At 52.6% G+C, this 27089-nt stretch overlaps 1 protein-coding gene and 1 pseudogene across 2 annotated transcripts; both read left to right on the forward strand.

Annotated features, from left to right (window-relative positions):
• Nucleotides 1-19128, forward strand: GLIPR2 (GLI pathogenesis related 2). Of its 2 annotated transcripts, XM_058523517.1 has the most exons (5): nt 1-99; nt 9249-9357; nt 9706-9809; nt 11688-11765; nt 18511-19128. In XM_058523517.1, exons 1-5 carry the CDS (start codon nt 87-89, stop codon nt 18669-18671), a joined length of 465 nt encoding a protein of 154 aa, XP_058379500.1. In that variant the 5' UTR covers nt 1-86; the 3' UTR covers nt 18672-19128. The 2 variants fall into 2 exon arrangements, with proteins under 2 accessions (XP_058379500.1, XP_058379501.1); XM_058523518.1 differs by lacking the exons at nt 9706-9809; nt 11688-11765 and having other exon boundaries at nt 18511-18577.
• Nucleotides 19129-23558: 4430 nt separating this feature from the next.
• On the forward strand, nt 23559-26004 carry LOC131393651 (calicin-like; annotated as a pseudogene).
• The last annotated feature ends 1085 nt before the right edge of the window (nt 26005-27089 follow it).

Consider the following 27089-nt stretch of genomic DNA (forward strand, 5'->3'; position numbering starts at 1 on the left):
GCTCCTCCTCGGCTCTCCCGGGGCGCTGGGCGACGAGGGAGCGCAGCGCAGCGCAGCGCGGCGGGAGCAGGAGCGCCGAGCCGGCCATGGGCAAGTCAGGTGAGCCCCGGGCCGGGCGGGATGGCTCGGGAGCCCCGGGCTCCGGGCTCTGCGCCGTCGCCCTCCGCGCGGCGGGTTGGTCCCCTGGGGACGGGGCGGCCGCCTCCGCGCGGGGACGCGGCTCCGGCTGCGCTGCGGGACCCCCGGGTGCGGGATGGAGGGGCGCGCGGGCGAGGCGCCCGGAGGCGCAGCGCGGGCAGTTTCCGGGGCAGCCGGGAAGCCGGGTGGCCGCCAGGCCGCCGGGAGAGAGGGAGGGAGGGAAGGCGAGACCGAGGGAGGGTCCCGCTGTCTGCGATCCAGAGATTGCGTCAGGGAGGGCTTCCAGGCGCTGATGGGATTAGCGCTCAGCGTCCGGCCGAGGCGTGGCTTTTGCTTTGTTTCAGGAGCGCAGAGTTAGAGTTGGAAAAAGCTACCCAACTGTGACAGCATCTCTGGCTGCAAAGCAGCTTGCTCCAACTAACCCTCCTAGGGACAGCTCTGAGTGTCCTTGTCTTCTGTCGTTGTCCCTCCTCCCCTGAGCGCCCCCTCTGGGCCAGGCTGTGTGCCAGGCTCAGTCAGGCTCCACCCGGGTACAGACTGCGGGTCCCCTTGATCTCTGACCTGTCCCGGCCCATCCTCACCACTGTGGCTGTCAGGGTGAACTTTCTAAAATGCAGATCTCCTCCTGTCGCTCTCTAGCACCTTCCGTCCTACTGTCTGCAGGTGAAAGAGTGTGCGCTCTTCAGCCCGCCTTGGGGCCCCCCGAGAGTTGGTCATCAGCTCTCGCCTCCTCCTCCTCAGCTAACCTGGGGCCGGCATACTGGTCCAGTCCCCGTGTTCCCTCTCCCAGCACTCACCACCCCCCCCCCCACTTCTCTGAGATTGAGAACCCTCCCCACCCTTCTAGGCTCCACTCCTGAGCTGGGAGTCCATCCCTGATTTCCCCTCCCCCAGAGGGACCGACCCACCCGGTGTCTTCTTTGTTGCAGCCGGGCCAACAGTCAGCTTGGGACACTACCCAGCCATAGACCTGTGTCCCATAGACTTCTCGCTTCTGGCGTCCAGGGACTATGTCTCTCAGCAGAATTCCTGCCTCGCAGGAGGCTCTTAAAGAACAGCTGTTGAACAGAGTTCAGAAGTCCTGCTTCAGGGGAAGTTGAAGTTGTCAGCCTCAGATGGGTGAGGCTGGATCCCATCTTGAATCCATCCTCCAAGATCTGGTCTCATGAGGTACCAGCGTTGGGAGTAAGTGGCTTTCCCTGGCGTTGGTCCTAACCTCCCTTACCTGTGGTGACAGGTCTGAGTTTCAGTCCTGGCTTTCCTGATCACTTGCTGTGTGATCTTGAGCAAGGCTTTTTCCCTCTCTGTGCCTCAGTGTCCTCATGTTCAGTGAGGGAGGCCCATATGATGCCCAGGGTCCTTCGCAGTATGGAAAGGTGACATAAAGAGTGGGCATGTAGTTAAAGAACAGGACGAAAGCTGGTGATGGGGCGAGAGCATGGCAGCTGTGAGAGAGCATTTCGAGAAACCAACTCCTTTCCCTGTAGGTTAGAGAAAACCCAAAAGTTCTCTCAAGTTAGAATTTAATCAGTTGTTTCTGGCTTCTTCCCTAAGAAACAGTTTTCCAGAACTGCTGATATTCAGCTGTGTGCCCATTCTTCTCTCTGTTCATCCGTCTATCCATCTGTCCCTTCCTCCCTTCTTCCTTCTCTCTCCCCTTCTTCCCTCCATTCCTCGTCTCTCAGCTCTGTACAAACTGTGGACCAGTGCTGTGGAGGCGTGGCCACTGTCTTCAGGGTGTGCGTTTGGACTGTGAAATAAATCATGAAGCTGACTGGGGGGACAGACAGGCGCCACATGGCTCCCGTGAGAGGTGGAAAGTGATCCAGGCCACAAGACGTGCAGGCGGAGAGCGGGGGGAGCTCAAGGGAGGGGCGATCCCTGCAGAGGAGCCCATGGAAGGCTCCCAGAGGAAGGGTCAAATCCCAGAGGGCCTGGGGAATTTGGGCTTTATCCCTGGTACCTGGGATGCCATTGAAAGGCGTCGGATCTGAAAGCGGCAGGACAAGAGCTGCGCCCAGGAGGGCGGGTCAGATGGGGAGAGGGGAGAGGTGGGGGGCTGTAGGCAGGCTGCTGCAGTTACTCAGGCAGGAGATGACTGAGGCATCTAAGGGACTGCAGAGGAGGAGGGGATGGATTTCCAGATGGTAGCCTCCAGCAGACTTGGTGACCAACTTATTGTGAAGGAGAGGGAAGGGTCAGTGGTGTGAGTCTGGGTGCAGGATGGTGGTGACGCCTTCTAGGACTGAAGATGCGGGGTCGGGCAAGTTTCAGAGGAGGGGCACGGCGGCAGAAGGCAGGTTAGAGCTGGTTCAGGCAGGTGCTCCCCCGCGGCCCCCCATACCCAGGGAGTTCCCTGTTGCTGGCCCAGGCCTATCTGCCTCATAGCCACATGCATTTTATTTGTCTCCCCCGAAGACTGTGAGCCCGCAGGACAGTGTCTGGCTCCCCTAAGGGTCCCCAAGAGAAAGTGACTCTTCTGGGTGAAGAGGCCCCACCTGGAAGTTCCCAGCCAACAGCCTGAGGTTGTCTGTGCTGCAGGGCCGGGGGCACTTTCGCATGGGTAGCCGCATGGGGGCTTTATGTGGTTCCATAAAGACCATCAGCAGGCGCCAGTCCCTGCCTCCTCTGGGCCTCGGTTTCCTCGTCACTGCCTGGGAGACAGTCTCTTTTTAGCCTTTAACCTCAGATACATCCCAGAGCCGCCTGGGATCTTGGGCGTTGTTGAGAAAGTATCACACAACCGACACAGCTTGAATTCCAGAAGACGCTGGGCCCAGTGTTCAGAGACTCCCGGGTCCTGTCCTGGCCCTGGGCTCCCTGAGGGCTTCAGTTGGCAGCAGGTGTGATGGGGCAGAGAAAGGCAATGGCCTGGGGCTCAGTGGCAGCCTCTAGTCCTTAGTAATAGTCATTACCAAGTCCTCAGCTCCTCCTGCGTGCCCGACTTGGAGCTAGGCATCTGATGCGTGTTACCAACCTCCCTAACAGCCCCGCTGTTAGGTATTGTCCACTTGATAGGTTTGTGGAGGTGAGCACCTTGCGCAGGCGCACACCGTGACCAGTAAGTGGACAAGCTGGGATTGGAACCCAGCGCTCTGACTGCCCAGCTGCGTGCTCTCCCCTCTACCACACTGGCCAGCTGTCCCCGCTCCCCGCCTGCTTCTCAGCCTGGACGCCCCTAAGAATCTTAGAGCCCCTTGACCCGCACCTCCCAGCACTAGCGGATGTCAGAGCAGAAGAGCCTTTGGGACCAGCGAGCCCAGCGACTCTTTGCTGAGTGGAGCCCTCACACCTCTGCCGGGGGGCCGTGTGGCCGTGTGGCCGTCAGGTCAGCAGTTCCATTTGTCATCAGTTGATTTTATTGAGAAAGAGAAAAGTTCAAAGAAAGAGTTTCCCTGCTGTGAACGTATTTTGAAAACTGCAGGTGCCATTCCTCCTTCTCAGGCTTCCAGGCAGAAGGGGAAGCGGGCCCAGAGGGGGGACTGGCCCCGTGCTCCCGCTGGCCTGAGTGGCGGCAGGTGGGGCTGGAGAATAGACAGCCTCTCTGCTGGCCGGAGCAAGTGCCTCCTTGCCCTGGCTCCTTCAGGGCTTCAGCAACTCCCGTCTGTCCCCAAAGGGGCAGCCTGGGGCGAGTCCCCCGGACACCCTTGTTCCTGTGAGCAGTTGAGCAACCCTTCATTGACCATGCTCTTGCTTAGGGAGAGGAGGATGTCTGTAAAGTGGAGGGTGTGTGAGATTTGGGGAGCGGAGGGCGGGAAGGGAGGGACAGTCTTAGATCTGGCCCTAATGTGTGACCCTGGGCAATTCACAGGTCCTCCCAAAGACCCAGGTTTCCTGTCTGTAATGAGAAGACGCCTGTCCCAGTGCCTTCCCAGTGCTGGTGTGAGAATCTCATTCATTTGTTCACGCACTCATTCACTCAGCAAACATGCGAGCTCAGAGGTGCTAAAAGATGTCATCAAAGACCAATTTAAATACCAGCAGCCCTGCTCCCATTAAAATCAGGGAAGGGATCTGACAGGGCAGTTTCTCCCAAGGCCAGAGGCTGAAGGATCTCCACCAGTAGTAATGATAATAATTATAGTTGACATTTCATAACTGTTCACTGTGTTCCAGAACTGTTCTAAAGCATTCACACAGATTAATTCATTTAATTCTTACAACAATTCTGTGACGTAGATACTGTTATCCTCATTTTTTATGTGGGGGAAACGAGGCACAGAGTGACTAAGCAACTTGTCCAAGATCACACAGCTAGGAGAAGACAGCTGGGCTTTACCTCTTGAATTTCCTGGAACCCAGGCTAAAAGCAGGAGCTACCCATCTGGAACTCATTCTTTTTTTTTTTTCTTCAAATCAACTTTTCGTTCTTTCTTCCTGAAAAACTAGCAAAACCAGCTTTTCCCCAAGGCGGGACAGGTCGCTTTCCAGCCTCTTGCCAAGGGGACAGAAGGGGCCTGTCCACAGTTCCTGCTCTGGCCTCTGATGTCCTGGGCTTCTTGGTGGGGAGTCTGGAGAGGCAGAGAAATGAGTCAGGCTGGGCCCTAGGGGCCTCAGAGGAGGATGGATGCTGAGGGTGGAGCCTGTCCCAGCCAAAGCCAAGAGGGAAGAGGGGACCCACCCTCTCCGCAGTTAAAAGCTCCGCCCCAAAGGACCATTAAATTCAGCCCCATCTAAGCTGCCCAGGGCCTCCACCCCACAGAGCCCGCCCTGCTGCCTTCTCCTATTGCAAGGAGCCAGGCCCAGGAGCTCCTGCCACCTTTCAGCAGCTCCAACATTAAGCCCCAAGTCTGCCCCCTGTAACTTCTACTCCACAGCCCCCGATTTTCCTCTGGGGCCCGTAAAGGGTTTGGCTCAGAGGAGGCTCTTGAGGAATCTTGGTTCTTTTCTCCTCTTCCTTCCTCCTCTTCTCTCCACTCAGAGCTTTCAAGGCAGCTGCCAACCTCACTGGGCCTGATCCTCCTCCCAGGTCTGGTGACCCCCTCTGTCTCTTCTCAGTAGTTTCCTTTGTCTCATGACCCTGGTGGGTAGTGTGGGGTTAAGGACAGGGTTTCCCTCCTGATGGGTCTACCGCTGGACCAGTTGTGGGAACATTGGCAGGTTACTTCCCTTCTTGAGCCTCAGTTTCCTTATCAAAAAAATGGGTATAGTAGTTGAAGCTCCCACAAAAGGTGGTGAGAAGTAATTAAGATCATGCACAGGCCCAGCACCCAGAAATGGTTGGCCAGCAAGCAGAAGAAAGGATCTCCCTCATTCTGGGCTGACACCATGAAGCAGTACAACCTCTCTGAGCCTCAGTTTACCCTCCTACAAAATGAGGACATAATCCCTACCTTCCCCCATCATGGGGTGGCCGTGAGGCCTCTCCCTGCCTAATGCAGGGATGGGTGGATTTTCTTTAACTTTTTTCCTTATGTTTATCTGTGTTCGGTGTTTCTACAGGAGGGGGTGTGCCTCTTGTTGGGTGTGGTCACCAGCGATATCTTGCCTCCCTGAGGCTGAGGCCCTGCTCAGAGGTGCCACCTGGGCTGGGAGTGGCTGCCCTGGTGGGAGGGGACTCCTGGGGCCAGCCAGAGTGTGGTCGGGTTGGGGCCCCCATGCCTCCCAGCGGAGGTGGGGAGAGGGAGCTCCCCTCCTGATTACCAAAAAGTCCTCCTGGCCGCGTCCTGAAAACCCTGGCCCAGGGGACTGGCCCTGGTGGGGAAAATGACGTCGGCTTCTGAGCTTAGGTTGGGCACAGGAACTTTCACTTTTGTTTCTCTTTACTTCCCACATTCTGGGAGTGCAGTGACCTAGTTTCTAGCAGCCTTATATGTCCCTCTCTGCCAAGGAGACTGCAGGGCCCACAGCACTGCGGGGTCCAGTGCAACATAACCCCAACACTCAGGGCTGCCTTTAAACTGGTTTCACCTTAGCCACCCACTCCCTCCCCTTATCTCCACCTCCTCCCCACAGCCCTGGGATACCCAGATCCCATCCACCCTGGCCCTTTCTGTGCCCTTTGCCTCCTCGCTTCATGCCTCCTGATCCAGGAACACCTCCTTCAGGGTTAAGGCTGTGGTTACCATTGCCCATGCCACTCAGTCCCTGCATCTCCCGTGGTGTCCCACTGTGGCCTGCCTGGGACACAGGAGCTGGGAGAGACATTCAGATGGGCCTGGCCAAGCCTGTCACTCATGGGGACCCTCCACCACCTTGACTGTGTGCAGTCACACCTGCCCCTGCACATACACATACACTTGTCTTGATCACTCCGTCTCCTTAGAGAAGTTATGAGCTCCTAGAAGTCCCGGATCTGTTGTTCATCTTGTCTCTGCCCACCCCCACCCTGATGGGACCTTACGGGATCTCAGGATTGGAAGGACTTGAAGGTCATCTGACTGGGCTTCCAGTGCCTAAATCCTTCTGAGAGAAGTCACCTGCTTGTATTCCCCCAGTGCTGGAGAGCTCGCTACCGCGGGAGGTAGCCCTTTCAGTCTTTAGAAAGCTTTGATGGAGAGAAAGCTGAGCTGAAATCTGTCATCCTGCCTTTCCCACCCACTAGCCCCAGCTTTGCCCTATGGGGCCCCAGAATTCATCAGGGGCCTCCCCTATGTCTCCCAAAGTCTGATCTTCTCCAGGAAGAACATACCCAGTACTTGCAACCATTCCGTATAAGACCCCATTTCCAGCCCCTTCTCCACATCACCACCACCTCTGAACACACTTCAGGTCGTTGCTGCCTCTCACAGGAGGTGGGAGCGGGCTGAGTGAAGCATTCCAGCCGGACACTGGCTCCTGCAGGGCAAGCATGCATCGCATCACCCAGAAGCCACCAGGCCACCCTGCTGACTGCTTAGCATATCGTCAGTGAGACCCCCATCTGGATCCCATGAGTTGCTATGGCTCCCGCCACTTCCGCCTGAGAGATTCTTTAGAAGCCTCTGTGACTTTGTTATCCCAAATACCACATGAACATGTGAAACCCAAAATCGTTTTTTATTATTGTGGTAAAAAACACATGACATAAAATTTACCATCCTAACCATTTTTAAGCATATAGTTCAGTAATGTTAAGTATATTCACATTGTTGTGAAACAAATCTCCAGAACTTTTCCATCTTGTAAATTTGAAACTGTATAGCCATTAAACAGTACCTTCCCTTTCCCCCCGCCCTCTAGAGAACCTGAAATCTTTGTCTTTGTACCAACAAGGGTTTGGCCTGTCTCTTGGCTACAAAGAGCTGAAGACCTCAGGTTGTAGTTCCGCCCTCCGCCTTGTACCCAGTTACCATCACCAGGGTTTTCACGCCTGTGTTCACAGCATCTGCCTGTCAGCCAAAACCTCCCAGATCCTGGCAGTCAGCCCCGCACCCACCCCCATGTCCCTGTCCCCCCACATCACTGTGACTGGACCTCATTGGACTGCCCTGCCGGGCCCCAGAGTCCTCGAGGTCAGTACCACTCACTCTTGAATTTATCGGAATCCCCCTGGACAGCTTGACCACCGCTGGCATGAGCTGCGGGTACCCTCACCTCTCCTGGGCGTGCATCTAGCCCAAAGCCCCTTGAGGGCAAGCCCTGGTCTTCCTCTCATGCTCCCTCAAGGGCCCAGGGATTTGATTTGAAGGCTCAGGAGACCCGGGGGTCTGGCTGAGTGAGGGGAAGGAGGCTCCCTGCTGGATCACTTAAGCCTCTGGGGTGACAGGGCAGCAGAGGGGAAGGACCACTGGTGAAGGAGACCTGGGGCAGTAGCAGGAGTGGCGCTTCTGTCATCCTCCGGTTTACACCTTCCTGCCCTCACCCACAGCCAGGCCTCGGGGACAGGCTCCTGGCAGACAGGACTAGCTCAGTTTAAGGGCCCTCTGTGGCCCTCACTCATAACTCATCCTCATTTCCACAGGGGGGCGGGGGAACACAGGCACTCCCAGATTCCTAAGGCCAGCACTTGGTGCCTTCACAATCTTAGCCTGGCTAGCTCCTGTCCAGACATCTTTGGGGCCTCAAATCTGGGGTCACCATCCTGATCCCCCAGACCGTGGTAGGTTGCTCTTCAGGTTCCTCTTGCACCTGTGCTCATCTGCACGTTGGCGCTTATCACACTGTTTGCTAGTGTCTGTTTACAAGGCTGTCTCCCTCTGTGTCTGAGCTCTTTGAGGGCAGGACACAGCTGATCTGTCTCTGGGCACCTGGCACACAATACAGAACCTGGCTCAGACAAGGTGCTCAGAGAGCAGATAAACAGATAGATGGACTGGGATTGGATGGATGATGCTGCTGGATAGGCGACAAATCAACAGATGGATGGATGAGTGGTGGAGAGATGGATGGAGGATGCTGGGTGGGTGGGGTTCCATTTCAGATCCAAATTGACGTGACTTCTGTCCACTATTGACCTTTCCTGCCCTTGGCTTCACCCACTTATTCTCTCCCTAACTCCAGCCCCCTTGACCTTGTCCTTTCTGAGGTCATGACCCAGGTGGGCAGAGGCTCCACCTCTTCCCTCACTGCAACCCTGGGCTCAGCTGATCACACCCTGACCGCCAACACTACCACACTCTCCCCTCGTTCTACTTCCTCAGTTCTGCCCGGCCCTGGTCCTCTTTTCTTCATCTGTCCCCCTGTCTTCTTGGTTTCTCCAGACCAGTGTGGGCACCTCTCCACCCCAGCCAGGCTTGTTGTCTCTGGGCTCCCACCTCCAGCCCTTTGCAGTCCCTCCCAGACACCATAGGTCCAGTCTAGGAGGTCCAACCCCCAGCATCTGCTCTGCACCTCCAGCCCGTCCTCCACGCAGCAGTCAGAGCATCTTTCCGAAACACAGACCCCATCAGCTCACTCCCCTGCTTCCATTGCCTTGGATAAAGACCCAAATCCCTAAGGTGGCCCATGCAACCCTGCATCATCCATGGGGTGTAGCTGTGTAGAGATGCGGAGCGTGCCATCAGGGATGGGGACAGGATGAGCAAAGGTGGGGAGCAGGGTGTCATGGTTACCCCTCTGGCTGGGCTGCTGACGGCGAGCCTGTCCGTGTGGCCTGAGGTTTGAGCCAGGCGTCCTCTGAAGCCTGCCGTCATACTTTTGGCGAGTCTTTTCTCTGCACTGAGACGTTCTCCGTTTTGAAATCACTGCAGCTTCCAAGCAGTTTAATAACGAGGTCCTGAAGGCCCACAACGAGTACCGGCAGCAGCATGGCGTCCCCCCGCTGAAGCTCTGCAAGAAGCTCAACCAGGAGGCTCAGCAGTGAGTCCCCCAAGAGCCCCAGGGTGACTTGGGCCCTCACGGCACTGCTGCCGCAGTCACAGAGGGGCTCTGGGAGGCTGGAGGGACGTGGCTTTTGGGGACAGATAAGCCAGGCTTAAATAATACTCTGCCACTTACTGAGCCAGGCCCCTTTGTTCATCTGAGCCTCAGTTTGCTCCTCCGTAAAACGGGGCTGTTGGGGGCTCAGAAGAGATGCTGGTGTGATGCTCCTGCTTGCCTCGGTGAGCCCGGGGTGGGGACAGAAGCTCAGCCACACGGTTGAGGGTTCATACTTCAGGGCTTCCCTGGGCTGAGCCCGCTCTGAGGACTCCCGGTGAACTCTGGCAGGTATTCAGAGGCTCTAGCCAGCACGAGGATCCTCAAGCACAGCCCGGAGTCCAGTCGTGGCCAATGCGGAGAGAACCTGGCGTGGGCATCCTACGATCAGACAGGTGGGTCGCTTTCTCAGCTCCTGGCCTGTCTGCCTGAGCTGGGCCTAGGATCTCGGACATCAGGCCCCTTCTGGCCCCAGTGCCCTCCGTGGTGTAGCGGTGCCGCTGTGGAGGTGCAGCCACAGGCCCAGAAAGGGAAAGGCACCCCAGTGCTCTCCGTGCTCCCAGGGCCTGACTGCAGTTCACCACAAGGTCTCTGGTGACCAGCTCAGGGCCAGGCAAGTGCTGGGTGCCAGGGACACAGATGAGTCAGACTGCCCGGAAGAGCTCCCCGCTGAGGAGTGGGGGTGGGGGAGACACGGTTTCTGTGCAGAGTCTCAGCCTGACCCTGTGGGCACCTGAAGTAGCCCCAGCTACAGAAGAATTTTATTTTATTCACATTTTTCGTTTCGTTTCTTTTTTTTTTTTACAGTGCTGGTGTATTAACTTTTATCATCAGAAAAACACAATAGAGCTTTGTTCATGTTAGAAAAAAAAATGCTGGGGAAGATACTTCCTCCATCCAGGGTCGCAGCCTGGAATGGTGATCCCACCACCCTGACCAGGCGTTCTGGAGCTTCCGGGCTCTAACAAGGCTGCTGGAGCTTTTTAGGAAAAATGCTGGAGAGAGCCACCTCGCTCTCTGAAGCTATCTCCAAACCCCGGCGGGAGAATGACTCCTCCCTCCCGGCCCACATTCCTGGGAGTTTCCTGGGCGAGAATCCTCTCGGTTTCCCCGGCGCAGCGGCCCTCGGCCCTCGGGAGAGGTGTGCGCATGCTCCTGAAGCAGGCCGCAGCCCGCAGCCTGCAGCCCGCAGCCCCCCTCCCCGGGCCCAGGCTGGGGGCCTTAGTGGGCCCGAGGAGCAGGGAGAGGGATGGGAAAGAGCCTGCAGGAGACGTGGTTCCACCCCAGTCTTGCGCTGGCTCCCTGTGGAACCTTGAGCAAGCCGCTCCCCTCTCTGGCCCCAGGTTCGCTGTCTCTACAGAGAGGGGGTTGGGTATGCCGTTTCTAAGGCAGCAGTTCCCCACCCTTGCTGCACGCTGGGAGATCTTTTGCGGAGCTGTTAGAACATACGGATGCCTGGGTCTCTCCTCCAGAGACACCGATACGACTAGTCTATGGCAGGCCCCAGGCATCAGTAATCTGTAAACGCTCCCCAGCCCAGGCCAGTGTGTAGCCACTGTTCTCTAAGGCCTTGTGGACTAGGAACAGCATCTGGGAACTTGTTAGAAATGCAGACTCCTACGCCCCACCCTAGACCTGCTGAAGGCAGAATCTGCGTTTTAACAAGAGCCCAGGTGATTTGTGCACACACTAAAGTTCAAGACTTTTGCTCTGAGATCAGAGGCTCCTAGTTCTGCCCTGAGATCAGCATCTCCCAGGGAAATGCTGTCGGTTTTCTCCTGTCAGCACCTCCTGGGCCAGTGGACACTCCAAGTGAGGAGGCTTCTGCCTGCAGTGGAGACCTTGGCCCACCAGCCCACTTGCTGTTCCTCCTGGGGATGTTTCAGGAGCTGGACTTGGGGTGGGATAGAGCAGAGTCTCCCAGAAACTCTGAGCATCATCAGAAGCCCTTGGGGTACATTGCATTCAACCCTTTTGTGCAGAGACCCAGAGAGAGGAAGGCCCTGCCCAGAAGTACACAGCGAATTAGTGGCAGGGTGGGGACACAGATGCAGTTCCCCTGACCCCAGACCAGGGCTCTTCGCAGCCTCCAACAAGGCCTCCCCTTCAGCCTCCACTTCAGCTCGTGGGCAGGAGTCCCTGTTGCAGCTGGTTGGGGCTTTATCAGATGTCCAGTTGTGTGATGGGTGGTTCGGGTTCCTGGGAGAAGATGGAAGGAATCGGGGGTGGGTGGACTTTGCTACTGAGTTTTAAACCGTGTCTCTTCCATACAGGAAAGGAGGTGGCCGACAGATGGTACAGTGAAATCAAGAACTACAACTTTCAGCAGCCTGGCTTCACCTCCGGGACTGGTGAGTGACAGGGTCACACCAGTGGCCTAGCCCTGGGCAGGGTTGCAGTTTGGGTGTCTGACTTTGGAGGGGAACTAACCCTCTGAAAATCAATCATTTCCTTCCTATTTTACCTCTTCCATATTTTTCTGGTTTGACTTTGCCCAAAAGGAAAAACTCTCTGTCCCCAACACCTCTCCTAACACACGCGCACACTGACACACACACACACACACACACACACACACACCCATCTAAGAGCACCCAAGCTGCTGATTCCTGCCCCAGCAGCTCAGAGTTCTTCAGATGACTGCAGTGTGTCGTAAGGAGGCTGTGGATTTTAAAAGCTGCTGTGGTGCTTTTCTCCAGAACTGGTGACTCAGCACTTTTAACTGGTCACCTACTTCTAGTCTTGCTCCCATCCAATCCAGCCTGCTCCCCAGCAGCCAGAATATTCTAAAACCCTCTCTGCCTATTTTGCTGTCCTGAGTAAACTGCCAGTGGCTCCCTGGGGCCATCAGGAAAAGGGCCAAGCTGCTCGCTCGCTTGTCTCCTGGTCTTAACTCCCTCTTCCCTTCACACCCCCACCTCCTTCCTGCTGTCCGCCACATGTCTTAGGGGCTCCCAGGCAATCTCGCTTCACCTTTATGCTCTAGTTTGTGGTTCAGGGGAGCTTGGAATGCAGAAAGCCTGGATCTAGTCTCAGCTCTGGCACTATTAATTGTGTGAACTCTCTGTCCTTCCCTGTCCCTGAGGGAGAGGGACAAGGTGATGTCCTCTGCAGGACATTCTGAGAACTGGTGTTTAGATGCTGGGAGGAGCCGGCCATGGGACCATCCGTCCTTTGTCACAGGCCTCTGCGGTGACCAGTAAACATTTAGCCCAGGCCGCCGCTCTGAGCTCAGGGCTCCCTCTTGCCTGCTGCTTCCCAGGCCTCCCCAGGCTCCTGTCTTTCCTCAGAACCAACTCAGACTTGCCTGGGGCCCAGGATGGGTTGGAAGGGGCTGTGAGTTTCTGACCAGAAGGCACCAGGGAAACTGAAAAGGGGATTCTCTGCCCCACCCATGGGTGGAGCCACTTATGGCCTGTCACCCCTGGAGGATTCTTCAGAAGTAGGAAGTGACATGTTCTCAGAGCCAGTCACCAGTTTCCTGTGGTTTACTGCTCAGCTTTTTGGGCAAGGGTTCTTGCAACTGTGTGAGCAGGACGATGGGGCAGGAGCAGAGCATCTGCCGAGGTGTTCCCCCTCTCAGCACAGCAGGCCTGGGACGAGGAGGCTGCTGTCAGGGCCCTGAGTGAGAACTGGTGGTCCTGTGGCACTTAAATCTGAGGAGTGAGGGAGGGAACAGTAACAACCTCCACTTAGGGATTAAGGATGTGTCGGCAGAACCTTGTCTTCTTTCCGTAAAGATCAGTGTCCAGAAGATGTTTTATTTCATAGTATCTGGATTTGCTTTTCCCATAAGCAAGATTCATGAGCAATTAGACATGTGTCAGAGCAAGTTCCTAGTGTTGCTCAGGTGTGCATGGCACTTGACAGTTATAAAGCGCCTCCACATCCATGGCCACGTAAGCCTCGCAGCACCATTTGAAGGCAGGGCTTTATTCCACCCGTTTTGCAGAGGAGGAAACTGAGGCCCAGAAAGGAGAAGAGACTTCTTTTATACCTTCTATCCTCAATCTGATGCTTTTTCCATGACCTCTGCTCCAAGGCAGGAGTCTCACAAGTGTCACAGCTAGGAATGGGACTCGGCTTTCCGTGGTCACTGACCTCCTGTCCCACCCATTGCCCCGCATCTCCCACCCTACAGAGGAAACCTTCACAGCAACCAGGCCCTCTGGCATCCCAGGTGCCACTGAGCAATGCCTGGGGACAGACATGAGCGCGGTTTTGGGTGGTAGCATACTCGGGGCTTGCGAGACCCTTAAAGAGCCTCAGGCCCATCCCCCATGCCTCAGCCTTCCCCAGAGCTCTTCTTGCTGCACTGTTGTTCAGGGATTCCCTGTGTCCATGTTGTAGGTGAACAGGCCTTTGAAATATCCTATAATCTATCCCCACCCCACCCTGAGTCAGCGTCTCGTGATGAAGGACACAGTTCTATGCTCTGTGCTGAGTGGAGGGACACGGTTTCTTGCAATTCCTTTGTTATATTCTATTTTAATGAGTAGGTTTGTTTATCTATTCTGGATAAGTAATGCTTTTACAGGACATGAAATTTGCAAGCTGTATGTAGTGTATACAGGCCTTCCCTGGCCTCCAGCACTTTCCCTCCCAACCAGTGATACCAGTTTCCTGTGCTTCATTCTATGCTCATTCTGATCTTACAGCAGCATTTGTGTATATATGTTCTCTTTTTCCATTTTTTATGCTCTGGTGTCAGATGTATGATCTGTTTTGCACTTGTGTTCTTCACACAACAGACTGGCAGAGATTTTTCTATATCAATACAAAAAGAGCTTTCTCATTCTTTCTGACTGTTGCACATTATATGGCAAGGATATACTGTAACTTATTTAATGTGTTTTTCAAAGATATATTCTAGGAAGTATGGGTCCATAGCAGGAAAGAGGATGTGATCCCGTTAGGAAAGGAAGAAAAAGAAAAGGGAAGGTTGGTAGTAGTTTAGAGTTAGAAACCAGTGTGTATATGATGGTTGCTAAGGAAGTTGTGTCCTTTAATTCATTTCTGAAGACTCATTCTTAATTAACTCTGTGCAGACAGAAACCTCCCCAGCCAGAAGAAAGATGACTAGCCCCCTCTGTTTGGAAAAGGCTTCCCCAGGCATTCATGTCGCTGATATGCATGTTGTGTGTGTAATCATTGTCTTGGCCACCAGGATAAATGGCAGCTCTTCCTTGTCTAGGCAACAGAGAGTGGGTGGGTCACTGGCCAAAGTATGTAGTCTCTTGAGAGGAAAGGCTTGTATGCAAAAGGACTCGAGCCTATAGAAGCAGGGCACCTGGCAGAGCTGCCGGAAGCCTGGAGCTGTGACTCAAAAGCAGTAAGGACCAAGACTGAATTAGCAAGAAGTGCTCCTCCTTTATTCTGAGGTAAGAATCAGAGTTTATTGGGCAATGGTTAATACAAGTTGAAGGGTAAATGGTAAAGATGCATAATTGTGCTTCGGGTTTGTTTTCTTTTCCTTCTTGCTTTGATTGTATCACTCAGCTCTACTGATTTATTAGGGTTCATGTTTGGCTATTTTCGTAAAGAATTTAGTAACCTCAAATCTTTTGTAGATGTAGACAAAGAAATAAACTCTACCTAAATTTAAAAATTATAAAAATGGAGTTCAACTGTAGGGGAAAAAATACAGTTTAATCAGTGAACATTTATTCTGTCCTTACCATATATGAGACACAGTGGGAGGTGTCAGCTTTATCTCTTCTCTGAAGGATTGGCAGAGTGTGGATACCAGCCTCTCTCTCTTTTTCTCTTTCTTTCTTTTGTGGTAAAATATGCTTAACATAAAATTTACCATTTTAACCATTTTTAAGCATACAGTTCAGGTAAGATTAGTCACGTTCATATTGTTGTGCAACTATTATCACCATCCATCTCTGAACTTCTTTGTCATTATCCCACATTGAAACTCTGAACCCATTGAACAATAACTCCCTACCGCCCCCCAAGCCCTGGTAACTACTATTCTACTTTCTGTCTCTATGAATTTGACTATTCTAAGTACCTTATATAAGTGGAATCATACAATATGTGTCCTTTTATGTCTGGCTTATTTCACTTAGCATAATGTCCTCAAGGTTCATCCATGTTGTAGCATGTATCAGAATTTCCTTCCTTTTTTTTTTTTTTGTGAAGAAGATTAGCCCTGAGCTAACATCCATTGCCAATCCTCCTCTTTTTGCTGAGGAAGATTGGCCTTGGGCTAACATCTATGCCCATCTTCCTCTACTTTATATGGGACGCCACCACAGCATGGCTTGACAAGCAGTGCACCGGTCTGTGCCTGGGATCCGCACCTGCGAACCCTGGGCCGCAAAGCGGGGCATGTGAACTTAACCACTACACCACCGGGCTGGCCCAGAATTTCTTTCTTTTTTAAGGCTGAATAATATTCCATTGTATGTATATACAACATTTTGTTTACTCATTTGTTTTTGTTTACTCATTCATTTTGTTCACTCACTCATTTTGTTTACTCATTCATCTATTGATGGACATTTGGTCCCTTTTGGCTATTGTGTATAATGCTACTGTGAACATGAGTCTACAAACATCTGAGACCCTGCTTTCAATTCTTTTGGTTGTATACCTAGAAGTGGAATTACTGGATCATATGGTAATTTTATGTTTAATTTTTTGAGGAACCACCATACTGTATTCCACAGCGGCTGCACCATTTTATATTCCCATCAGCAATGCACGAGGGTTTCTTGTGCATTTCTCCATATCCTCACATTTGTTATTTTCTGTTTTTGTTTAAATAATATCCATCCTAATGGGATGGATACCGTCTCTTTCTTAACCACCCCGTGGGAAGCTTAGCTGCTCTGATCACAATTTTTCTCCTTCCTCCTTCCATCTGTCCCTTCCTTTCTTCATCAGATATTTATTGAGCATCTACCATGTGCCAAGCCCAGTGCTAAACACTGGGGATCTGGTGGTCAATAAGACAGACGTGGTGCCTGCCCTCGTGGAGGAAACATAATCTCTTTCCTCCTCCTTTTAGCAAATGAATACCATCCTGTGACATGAAAGTAAATACCGCATTGACCTGTCAAAGGATCTCTGTGAGTCCTCAACAGTAAAGAGGGAGATGGGATATCCCCAGTGAGAGGGATAAACTCTTGACATCTACCCCCAAGAGATGAAAATTTATGGTCATTGAGCAAAGAGTACATTACGGCATCAACTATTTGACCCCAAGTGAGAGGAGTATTGGAAGCTAAGGTATGTTAGCAGCTTGAAAGGACCAGTGAGTAAGGGGCAGGTAGCCTGAGCAATGGTAGATTGATGCTGAGAAGTTTCAGCAAGCTGCAGAAGTGTCTAGAGGGTCAGGGAGGACCTTGAGAAGGCACTGGGCTATTTGGCTCAGAGCAGAGGGAATTAAAGGAGGCTCTAACTTGTCAAGGTCTCAAAGAGCTTAAAACATAGAAAGCCTGCACTTCCAGTGAGGGCAGAACCCGAGTCCAAGATGGTTGTTCCATCTGCCTTTCATTTATTCCCTCTTTCATTCCATCCATTCATTCAGCAAAGGTTTATTTTACACTTTTCATGTGCCAGGCTGTGCCCAGGTACTGGGTATACTTTAGTGAATAAAACAGTTTGGTCTCTGCCCATGTGGGGCTCATAGTCTAGTGAAGGAGCCAAGCAAAATCAAGTAATCAAACAAATATATCATTGCAAATGGTAAGAATGTTATGAGGGGAAAAACAGGGTGCAATAAGACTATCTTGGGAGGGAAGTGTCCAGGAATTTAAAAAGTGATTATGAAAGGCTTCTCTGGACAAGTGACATTTAGGCTGAGACCTAAGGGACAAGAAGATGTTGATCATCAGAAGAGCATTCCACACAGTAGCCAGTGTGTGCAAGGGCTCCATGGTGGGAAATAACCAGATGTGTTCAAGGAACGGAAAGGAGGCCATTGGGCCAAAGCATTCACTTTCATTCTAGGTGCAATTGGAAGTAATCGAAGGATTTTTAAGCAGAAAAGTAAAAAGATATGACTTGTGTCTCAAAATGATCATTCTGGCTACTTAAGTGGAAAGTGAATTGGAGGAGGCAAAGGTGAACACTAGAGAACCAACTGGGGGCTATTGCAGTGATCCAAGTGAAAAAAATTTGTGGTTGGACCAAGGTTTGGGGAGTGGATGGACTTGAGATGTATTTTGGAGTTAGATTCTTCAGGATTGAATGATGGGTTGTTGTGGGGAAAATGAGAGAGAGGGAAGAATGCTGACCAACTCCTAGGATTGTGTGCCTAGAGGTACCGTTAATGGAAATGGGAGGGAAGAGAGAGGAGTGACTCGGGGGGGACCAAAATCAAGAGTGAGGTTTGGAGAGGTTAGATTGGAGATGCCTGTGAGTCATCCAAGTGGAAATGTTGAGTAAGTCATTGTGTCTGGAACACAGGAGAGATTCGGGCAGGAGAAATAAATTTGGAAGCCAGGGAAAGATGAAATTTCTTACTGCCCAAAGAGTTCAGTAAGAAAAGAAAAGAGAGCCCAGATTGAGCCTTGGGAAATGCAGGTCCTCCAACATTTACAAGGAAGATAGAAGAGGAGGAGGAAGAGGCAGTGAGATGGGAGGAATGCCAAGAGAGGGTGGCATCATGGAAACCAAAAGAGGAGAGTGCTTTGAAAAGGGGAGGAGTCGACCCTATTAAATGTTCCTGAGCTGTCAAGTAAGATGAAGACAAAAAGTGACCACGGGGGAGGAACATGGAGATCGTTGGTGATCTTGAAGCAGACAGTTTGTGGGGTGTACAGAGTAGAGTACAGGTAGGGTGGCGTCCTAATTGTTGGGGTCACGGGGCTTTGTCATGATCTCTGGGAGACCACAAAACCTTTGGGCATCAGAAAGTGGTGAGGTGAGTAGGGTCTGTGTGGCTGATGGAGAGGGCCTGAGGCTTCAGAAAGTCAGTCAGTCGGTGTGCTTTGTGTCTCCTTCTTCTGACTGGTGTCTGAAGATCAAGCTTCCCTGAGCGTGGCAAGATGGTGCGGGGATTCAAGAATCCCTTAAACCATCCTTCTCCAGGCTCTGCTGGCTAGCTTGTTTCCCTCTCCCCCACCTATTCCCCTACAGGACACTTCACAGCCATGGTATGGAAGAGTACAAAGAAGATGGGCGTGGGGAAGGCATCTGCAAGTGATGGATCCTCCTTCGTGGTTGCCAGATACTTCCCAGCGGGGAATGTTGTTAACCAGGGCTTCTTCGAAGAAAATGTCCTGCCTCCAAAGAAGTAATTTGTCACATGTAATGGGAAGGTGGCAGACTTAAGAACATAGATATGAAGTGCCTAGAACAACAAAAAGCCAGCTGCGTGCCTGTCCCTGTGAGTGTATGTGCTTGTGTGTGTGATGCATGTGAGTGTCTCTTGCACACACACTTGGATATACAGCTCTGCATGAACTCATTCTTGTCAAAAGAATGAGCATGTGAAGGCTTTACCCTGATGGTTACCTAGACCACAGTTATTTGGACTTTGGGGGTGGGGAATCAATTTTTAAACTTTTTTTGTTATTTTTTAAGCAAACTTCTTTTGTATCTTTGTTACTTATAATATCCATCCTTAGACTTTTTGTATTCCACATGTTTGTGATGCTAAGAAGTGAAGTTCATTTTATGTGATCTTCATGCATTGTAATCTACTTTTGGTAGATATTTAAGAAAATTAAACCCTCATTTAAATGTGACACAAAATACAGTTTTAAACACATAAATATACAGCAGCTTCCATTGGAAAGGTGGGGCAGGCAGAGGCTCTGTTTCACAGAGTGATTGGGATTTCTCAGTTGTGAGACCTGATGTCATCCACATGCCTCCTGGAATCCTCTAAGGGGATCGCCAAAGAACAGATGGAGAAACAAACTTTACTTCCTTGCATTTTTCTACCTTTAAATAGCAAAGTACCACCCCTACCCCTTACCCCCCTCCTTTTTTCTTAAACTCCTCTTGGCGTTTCAGAGCTCAGTATGCCTCCTGGTTTCTGGGGAGCTGGGCCAGGCCTGAAGCTCGCCCCTCCCCCACCTCTGCTAGGTGGCCCAGGGCCTGTTCTGGGAAGGAGCCCCTCACATGCCTGGGCTCTTGGCCAACTGGCCTTGGATGGATGAAGTCAGTGAGCGTGGGGGTGAGGGTGAGCTCACTCCGGGACCCAGAGGAAGCCCTCCAGCCTCTACCCGCCCCCCCCCCCCCCCAGCACACAGGGCGGGAGCCCAGGCCTGGTCCTGGCAGCTGTGGCCTCAGCTGCTTCCCCCAGAGTGTGTGACAGGCCCAAATGTTCCAGAGAGATAGCCCATGCGGGGGCTTAGAGTCACTAATTTGGTTCTGTGTTTTGCCTCAAACTACACAGAGTTCCCCTGAATAACAGTTTCACATGGTCCATGTGGAAGGGACTGACCCGGATACCAAGCTGAGTGTCCCTGAAACCATGGTATGTCCAGGAGGTAAGATAGCAGGAGCGAGAGTTGGGGGTTGCCGGCTTACAGACAGGAATCTCAGCAGACCAGTCTTTGAAACATGCTTCCTGAAGGTCTGTGTTGCCCTGTGAACACAGTCTCATGCTGTGCCCTTCATTTCACCAGGGATAGTGACTAAGGTAATCCATAACTCTGAGTTCCTGTGTTAGGTAACTCAAGCTTCTGAATACCTCCAACCTCTCCGCTGTAGACTGTGCTCCATGTTTTAAACCATGTGACCTACCATCACAGCTGATTGGACTAGAGTGACACATGATCCAAGGGCAGCCAATTCCTGGGCTGGCCATGGACCAGGAATTTGAGCTAAGGATTATGGAGAATTGACCAGTGGAACTGAAAAAATGATGCCATGAGTTTGAATTCGGGCCATAGCAAGCCAAAGCTAATATGTAAGCCAAGTTATAAGCGGGAAATATATAGAAGTGAGAAACCCAGTTAGAGGTACAAAAGAGGTGCAGATTCTGAAAGACCAATCCTGAGATTTCTAGTTCCAGGCCTAATCTGTATATCTTTAAAACATGCCCCTCATTTTCTTCAGGCTTCCCAACAAATTGATATATCAACTGATGGTCCCCAGAAGGTTAGACTATTAGGGTCCCCTCCCCTAGGGGGAACAGAAATGAACAGAAAATGCTGAGCTGGGCAGGAAGCTGAGGATGGATGGGATAAGGAGACCTAGCTGAGGGCCTTGGGCTTAGGTCCTTTTCTGGCCACACCCGAGCAGCCACCAGGAGCAACAGGAACTCTGACCAGTCAACTTCCTGGTGGCTCCTAGAGACACTCTCCACCTAACACACACACACACACACACAACCAGGTGGTGGACACTGACATGCAGCCAGCCTCTTTAGGCTGCAGTAAGGAAAAAGCTGACCAGGGGAACTTTCCAGGCCAAGGAAATGCCAGACAACAAAGCTGGCTGAGCAGGTGAGCACTAATCTCACTTCTTTAATGGATTTCTTAAAGACAGCAACTCCCACAAGTGCAACAAGAGCAGAGGACAAGCCAGATTGGCAGCTCTCCTTTGCAGCCAGAGGGCAGAGAAAGGAGTTAGGACCCCTGGCTGCAAACCCTAGTTCTGTGCGCTCTGAACTGAGCAAGCCCCTTCCCCTCTCTGGGCCCCAATTTGTCCAGCTGTACAAGGTGTGGCACATGGAGTTAGGTCTATTGGATTCTCTCAGGTCTCCATGACACCCTCTAGGCCCAAATTTCTTAACTAGATGGAAGCATTTGATGAGAGACCTTCCTGCTCTGGTGTTTTGGGGTCTGAAACAAACACAAAGAAGCACAGCCACCTCCACCAAAATGCCCCCAAGGCTGGAGGGTGTGGAGGCCAAGGAGCAGGGAAGCAGCAGGGCCTGGTCCGTGCATCCCCTGCTCTTGGGTAGAGATGCTCCAGGAGGTGGCGGCTGCCAGCCTCTCTTAAGGGCAAGCCTGGAGGCCAAGGAGAGTGAGAAGGTGTCTCATCAGCACCAAGAGGCCTCATCCTCTGCCCAAGTCGCTGCGGCCTCTCACGAGATCAGGGCTGGAGAAGCAATTAGAGCTCAGTTATTCCCACAGGGAGAGAACAAACCCAGAGGAACTCACCTAAGCCACACAGCTGGTCTGTGGCAGAGGAGCTGAATTTAAGCCTTCCTCCTATGGGGAAGACAAGTTCTTAGCGTTCTGCAGAGAGATATCTCAAGAGACTGAGATGCCCTTCAGGCATCAAGGTGAACAAATTCAGCATTAAAAGGTAGGTGCTTTGCAATAATTTTCGAATTACCAAATCCCCAAATAAAGAAAAGGTGAGGTCTGGAATCAAAAGATGAGGGAGAGAGACAGTGAATAATGAGAACTTGACTAACCCAGGAAGGAAAGGAGCTGGCAGGCTCACATCCCCCAGCCTCCTAGTGACGCTGAACTTTCCTGGTACGGGCGCTGAGGACGTCCTGAGGGTTGAGAGTGGGGTTTAGGGCCCGGGCTAGAGCATCAGGGGCGGGGCCCGAGCCCCAGGCCTCTGGGCACCGTCTCGCTAATGCCGCCAGGGCCTGCGTATTGAGCCCCCTCCTGGGAGCCCCCAAAGGCGGAGCTGGGTGGGGGCCTCTCTGTGGGGGCTCTGGCTGGCCCTTTTCCTCTCCTTGGCACAGGCGCACCCTGGGAACTCTTGAGGCCCCGCGCCCGCCCGAGGCGGGCATCCGAGTTGACCTAGCCTGCGAGGACCCCACCCGGCGGGGCACGATGGGTGACTCCTCCAGTCTCAGGCTGCTGCTTTCTGGCTGCCCGACCCTGCGCACGCCCTCTCGGGCTCAGTACTCCCCTCTATAAAGTGGGCACAGGCGTGTCTTGTGGTGATCGTGAGACGCCTTGCCATTTGAATTCCAGGGTCGTGGCTGGCGGACCTGAGCTGACCTCTGCCCCGGGGCCGCAGGCGCGTGGAAGCCCCGCGGAAAAGGGGAGACTGCGCTGCTCTCCCCGCTCGGAGAGACTGCGGTGGGGCCGGGGCGCAGGCGGCGCGCGGGCTGCAGGCAGGAAGTGACTCTCCAGCCCCACCGCGTGGCAGGAGGTGGCTCAGGGAGTCCGCCCAGAGGGGCCGGAGGATTCCAGACTCCCCACGACCGCGAAACGAGAAGCACCAACCACAACGACAAGTATTTATGAAGGGAGCAGCCAGGAATGACAGCTCTGGACGAACTGATACAATATTAATCAAAGTAATGGCAGCAGGCAGCCAGCCCTCCTGGTCTGGTGGTGAAGTCTCAGCGCTCTCACCACCCGTCACTCTGGGTTCGTTTCCCACTCCTGGAATCACACCACCCATCCCGTCAGTTGTTAGACTGTGGTGGCTGCGTGTTGCTGTGGTGCTGAAAGCTGTGCCACCGGGATTTCAAATACCAGCAGGGCCACTATGGTGGACAGGTTTCAGCAGAACTTCCAGACTAAGACAGACTAGGAAGAAGGACCTGGCCACCGACTGCCAAAAAAACTGGCCATCAAAACCCTGTGAATAGCAGCAGAGTATTGTCTGATGTAGCACGGGTGAGAGGATGGTGCAAAAAGACCGGGCAGGGTTCCGCTGTGCTGTACACGCGGTCGCTAGGAGTCCGAATCCACTCCACGGCAGGAACAACAGTATGGCACCTAGTGTTTACTGAACATCTGCTGTGAGCCAAATGGTGCTAACGCTCTGGAGCCATTTTCTCATTTAAACTTTTGACAACCTTTGAAGTGGTACTGTTATTCCCATCTCACACATGAGGAAACTGAGGTTTAGAGAGTCTGAGCAACTTGTCCAAGTCCACACTTGATGGAGAGAGCTGACCCCCACAGCCCCCCGCGTTTTACAGCTAGAGACTTGGGAATGTGCAGAGGATGTCCTGGTTTGCCGTGGAATTGAAATGATCAGGACTTTAGAGGCCCTCCCATCCCCACTCACTGGATGCTAACCCTAGCATCCCTGCTCCAGGGAGTGGCCTCCATCTCTCCCTCTATGTTAAAGAAGAGTGGTGTCTGTGGCCACAAAGGTCAGAAGCCAAAGGACAGAGCCTTTCTTCTCTGACGGCCAGAACCTTGGGGCAGAAAGGTACTTCCAGGCCTGAGAATCAGAGGCTGGGGAAAGCTGAGTAGTGAGGAGCTTCCTGGAAGGGCGGAAAGAGTACTAAGTTACAGAAGCCTTGGCTTCCAGGTCCTGCTCTACTTCCAACTGGCTGTGTGATCATGGGCAAGTCCCTTCTCTTGTCTGGGCCTCAGTTTCCTTCCTGTACAATGGGAGGATTCTTCTGGATGATCTAATAATCGCTTTCCTTCCCCCAGTCTGCCCTTATCCCTCCTTACACCACCCTCTGCCCAACAGGCTCTGACATTCCAGAAGGGGCTTTGAAGGTCCTGGGTGGGAGTCACAACCCATCTCTCAGTTTCCTCCTCAGCTCTGGGCCCTGGGCACTAGGTCCTGACAGGGTATCTGGCCCTGGCAGGTTGGAACCATCAGAGGGGAGAAAGGCCCTAAGCCTCTGAGAAAGGCCTGAGGGGGACCTGCATTGTGATGACCTCATCGACTCTGTGACATCATCCTCTCTCCCACCCTTCACTCCTCTCCAGTCAATTGCTCTGCAAACAACTGTCAGTCTGAATCCCAACAGCCTGAGAAAGTCTTTTCTCCAGTACCTGCTGCTCATCTGCCTCAGCTGGCAAGACGCACCATGGAATTGGAATTCACTGAGAAAAACTAAGACACCTTCCTGCTGCAGAAACTGAAGGAACAGAGGAAACGCAACGAGTACTGGGACATGGCCTTGACTGTGGACCACCATGTCTTTTATGCACATCACAACATCTCTCCAGTGAAGAACCTCATCTCTAGCCATGATGTGAAGACCACTGATGAGCTCTTTATCATCCTTGACCCCAACTACCTGAGTCCAGCCACGGTGGACCAGCTCCTGGACTACTTCTGCTGCAGCAAGGTGGTGATCTTGGAGCAGAATGTGGAGGAGCTCCTTTGTGGGGCCCAGTATTTCAATACCCCACGCCTTCAAACCCACTGCAATGATGTCCTGATTAAGTCCATCTGCCGTGCCAACTGTTTGCGCTACCTCTTCTTAGCCGAGATGTTCGGGCTCAAAGAGGTATCAGACTTGGCCTACTCTGGCATTCGCGACAACTTCCACTACTGGGCCAGTCCTGAGGGCTCCATGCCTGAGGGCTTCCTGTGCTGTCCACCTGTCATCTTTGGCCGCCTGCTTCAAGATGAAAACTTGCATGTGCTCAACAAGGACCAGGCTCTCAGTGCACTCCTAAATTGGGTGTATTTCCAGAAGGAGGAGCAGGAGAAGTATTTCCAGAAGTTCTTTTATTACATCAATCTTAATGCCATCTCCAATAAGACACTGATGTTTGCCCTCAACAAGTTGAGGTGCACGGAGAACAGCTCAGCCCACACAACCCTGATTGAGAGTGTCCTTGTGGAACGGAAGCAGGAGAGGCCATCCAGCCTGCTGAGCCACCAGTGGAAAGGGGCCCTGCTTGACTCGGTGGTCATCTTAGGTGGGAAAAGGCCCAGGGCAAGTTCAACAATGGAGTGTTTGCATATATCATCCAGGAGAACCTGTGGTTGAAGCTCTCAGTGATGTCCTATCAGGCAGCAGCACTTAGTGCAACCTCTACTGGTTGCTACATCTATGTCTCTGGCAGGACCATGGACCGGATTTCATGGCTGAAGATGGCTTGCCAGTATGACATGGATGACAACTCCTGGACCAAGTTGCCTGACCTGCCAGTCGGGCTTGTCTTCCACACCATGATGACCTGTGGGGGGACAGTGTACTCAGTGGGTGGGAGCATTGCCCCAAGACAGTATGTCTCTGACATCTGTCGTTATGATGAGTGCAAGGATGCCTGATGCCTGGCAGGGGATGAGCATCCCTATGGATGCCACAGCCATGATCACCAGGGGTGACCAGAACTTGTACATTGTCACTGGGCAGTGCTTGGCGAAGGGCTACATCTCCAGGGTCTGGGTGGTGGACTACTTTGACACCAATACTGGAGAGGTGGTCCAGAGTATCACCCTCCCTACTGAGTTCAACCACAGGCCCCTGCTCTCTTTCAATCAGAACAGCATCCTCTGCATGCACAGCCACCAGCACAGTGTGGAAATCAGCCTGCAGAAGATAAAGGCCAACAAGCTGACCACATCAGTGCCTCTCTTGCCCAATAACTGCCCCGTGGATGAGTCCCATGCTATATGCTCCATGGAAGACGGCAGGGTGTTTGTATGTGGGGGTGTCACCAGAGCTAGTGATGTTCAGAAAAGAGACTACACCATCAATCCAAACGCCTACTTGCTGGACCAAAAGAGAAGCGAGTGGAAGACCCTGGCCCCCCCCCAACACCAGAGACACTGGACTGTCCCGCTTGCTGTCTAGCCAAGCTGCCTTGCAAAGTTCTTCAAAGGAATTAAACCATTTTTTAGTTTGGAGAGTAAGTGAATGCATTATTATTCACAATTTAGTGAGAGGGAGAAAGAGAAGAGGATGGCCTGTGGGTTTCTTATTAGTGCTTCAGACTGTGTTTGCCCCTGAAGGGGAGATCCTGGGCTATGGCTGCTCCCAGTGCGTGGAAACTCAGGGCTACTCTGTCACTGGAGGGATCCCAGCTGAGGCTGGAATGGAGTCCCTGGTGGGTGGGACTGAGGCATCTCCCGGGCACTGGCCAAGGTGGTGTCTGGAAACCCCCTCTTCTTTCCCCTGTAGTCACCTCACAGGGACTGACAGGTAAAGCAGTTGCTTGGAGCTGTGAAGCCTCAGGCTCCTCCAACAGTCACTAACCTTGAGTCTGCCCAGGAGGGCGGGGAGGGCCAATCCCTGGTCTGGGAGAAGAGCCTCCTGGGCTGGGAAGGGAGACGGTGGTGTGGGCCAGCCTCAGGCATGGGGGCAGAAGGAATGGGGGGGCAGGGTTACTTGGCTGTTGTTTTGGACCATGCAGCTGTTGTGTGTTTGTGACTCATTGTGGGGAACTTGGGGGGTTACTCACAATTGTTTCCAGAGAGCAAGGTTCATTGAGAACTTTCTCCTGGAATACGAGGTCTGAGGGACTGGGGGTGGAAGAGAGATCAGTCAAGGGAGAAAAAAGAAACCTATTTCTCTATTGGAGAGAAGCTTGAGGATGAGGCGAGATGACAGGATAGGAGAGACAGGGTGGGTAGGAGTTAGGGGTATGGACACGGGGGACAGATGGCCTGGTTCAAATGCCAGTTCCATCACTTCCTGGGTCATCCTGGGCGAGTTACTCACCATCTCTGTGCCTTAGTTTCCTTATCTGTAAAAAGGAGACAATAAGAGTGCCGACCTCATAGGGTGCTGGGAAGTTTAAATGAGTCAATACATGCAAAATGCCAAGGACAGTCCCTGGTATATATCAAAGTGCTACAGGAGTACTTTTTTAGAAGGAAAGAAAGAGGGGTGAGGCAAGGGTCCGGGCTCTTGGGCCCTTATATTAGGTGAGGTCCCATCAGATGCTCTTTGAGACTCCCGCCCTCAAAGCCTTGGTGAGCTTTCCTCAATTCCAGCTCCCTGTTTCCCCTTCAGTCATGTGTGTACTCACACGTAACCCTCAGCAATTTAGAAGAAACTGACCACGTTCTGGAACAGCATATAGAATCTTCATTCATCCGTTCTCTCACTCATCATGAATTCACTTTCTCTTCCA

Source organism: Diceros bicornis, chromosome 28, assembly GCF_020826845.1.
Source record: "Diceros bicornis minor isolate mBicDic1 chromosome 28, mDicBic1.mat.cur, whole genome shotgun sequence".
NCBI classification, from domain to species: domain Eukaryota; kingdom Metazoa; phylum Chordata; class Mammalia; order Perissodactyla; family Rhinocerotidae; genus Diceros; species Diceros bicornis.

Excerpts from the sequence above, each read along its gene's own strand:
- GLIPR2 (XM_058523517.1), top strand. Across the intron at positions 9,358-9,705 it reads CTCAACCAGGAGGCTCAGCA|GTATTCAGAGGCTCTAGCCA; the intron begins GTGAGTCCCCCA and ends GAACTCTGGCAG. Across the intron at positions 9,810-11,687 it reads GGCATCCTACGATCAGACAG|GAAAGGAGGTGGCCGACAGA; the intron begins GTGGGTCGCTTT and ends TCTTCCATACAG.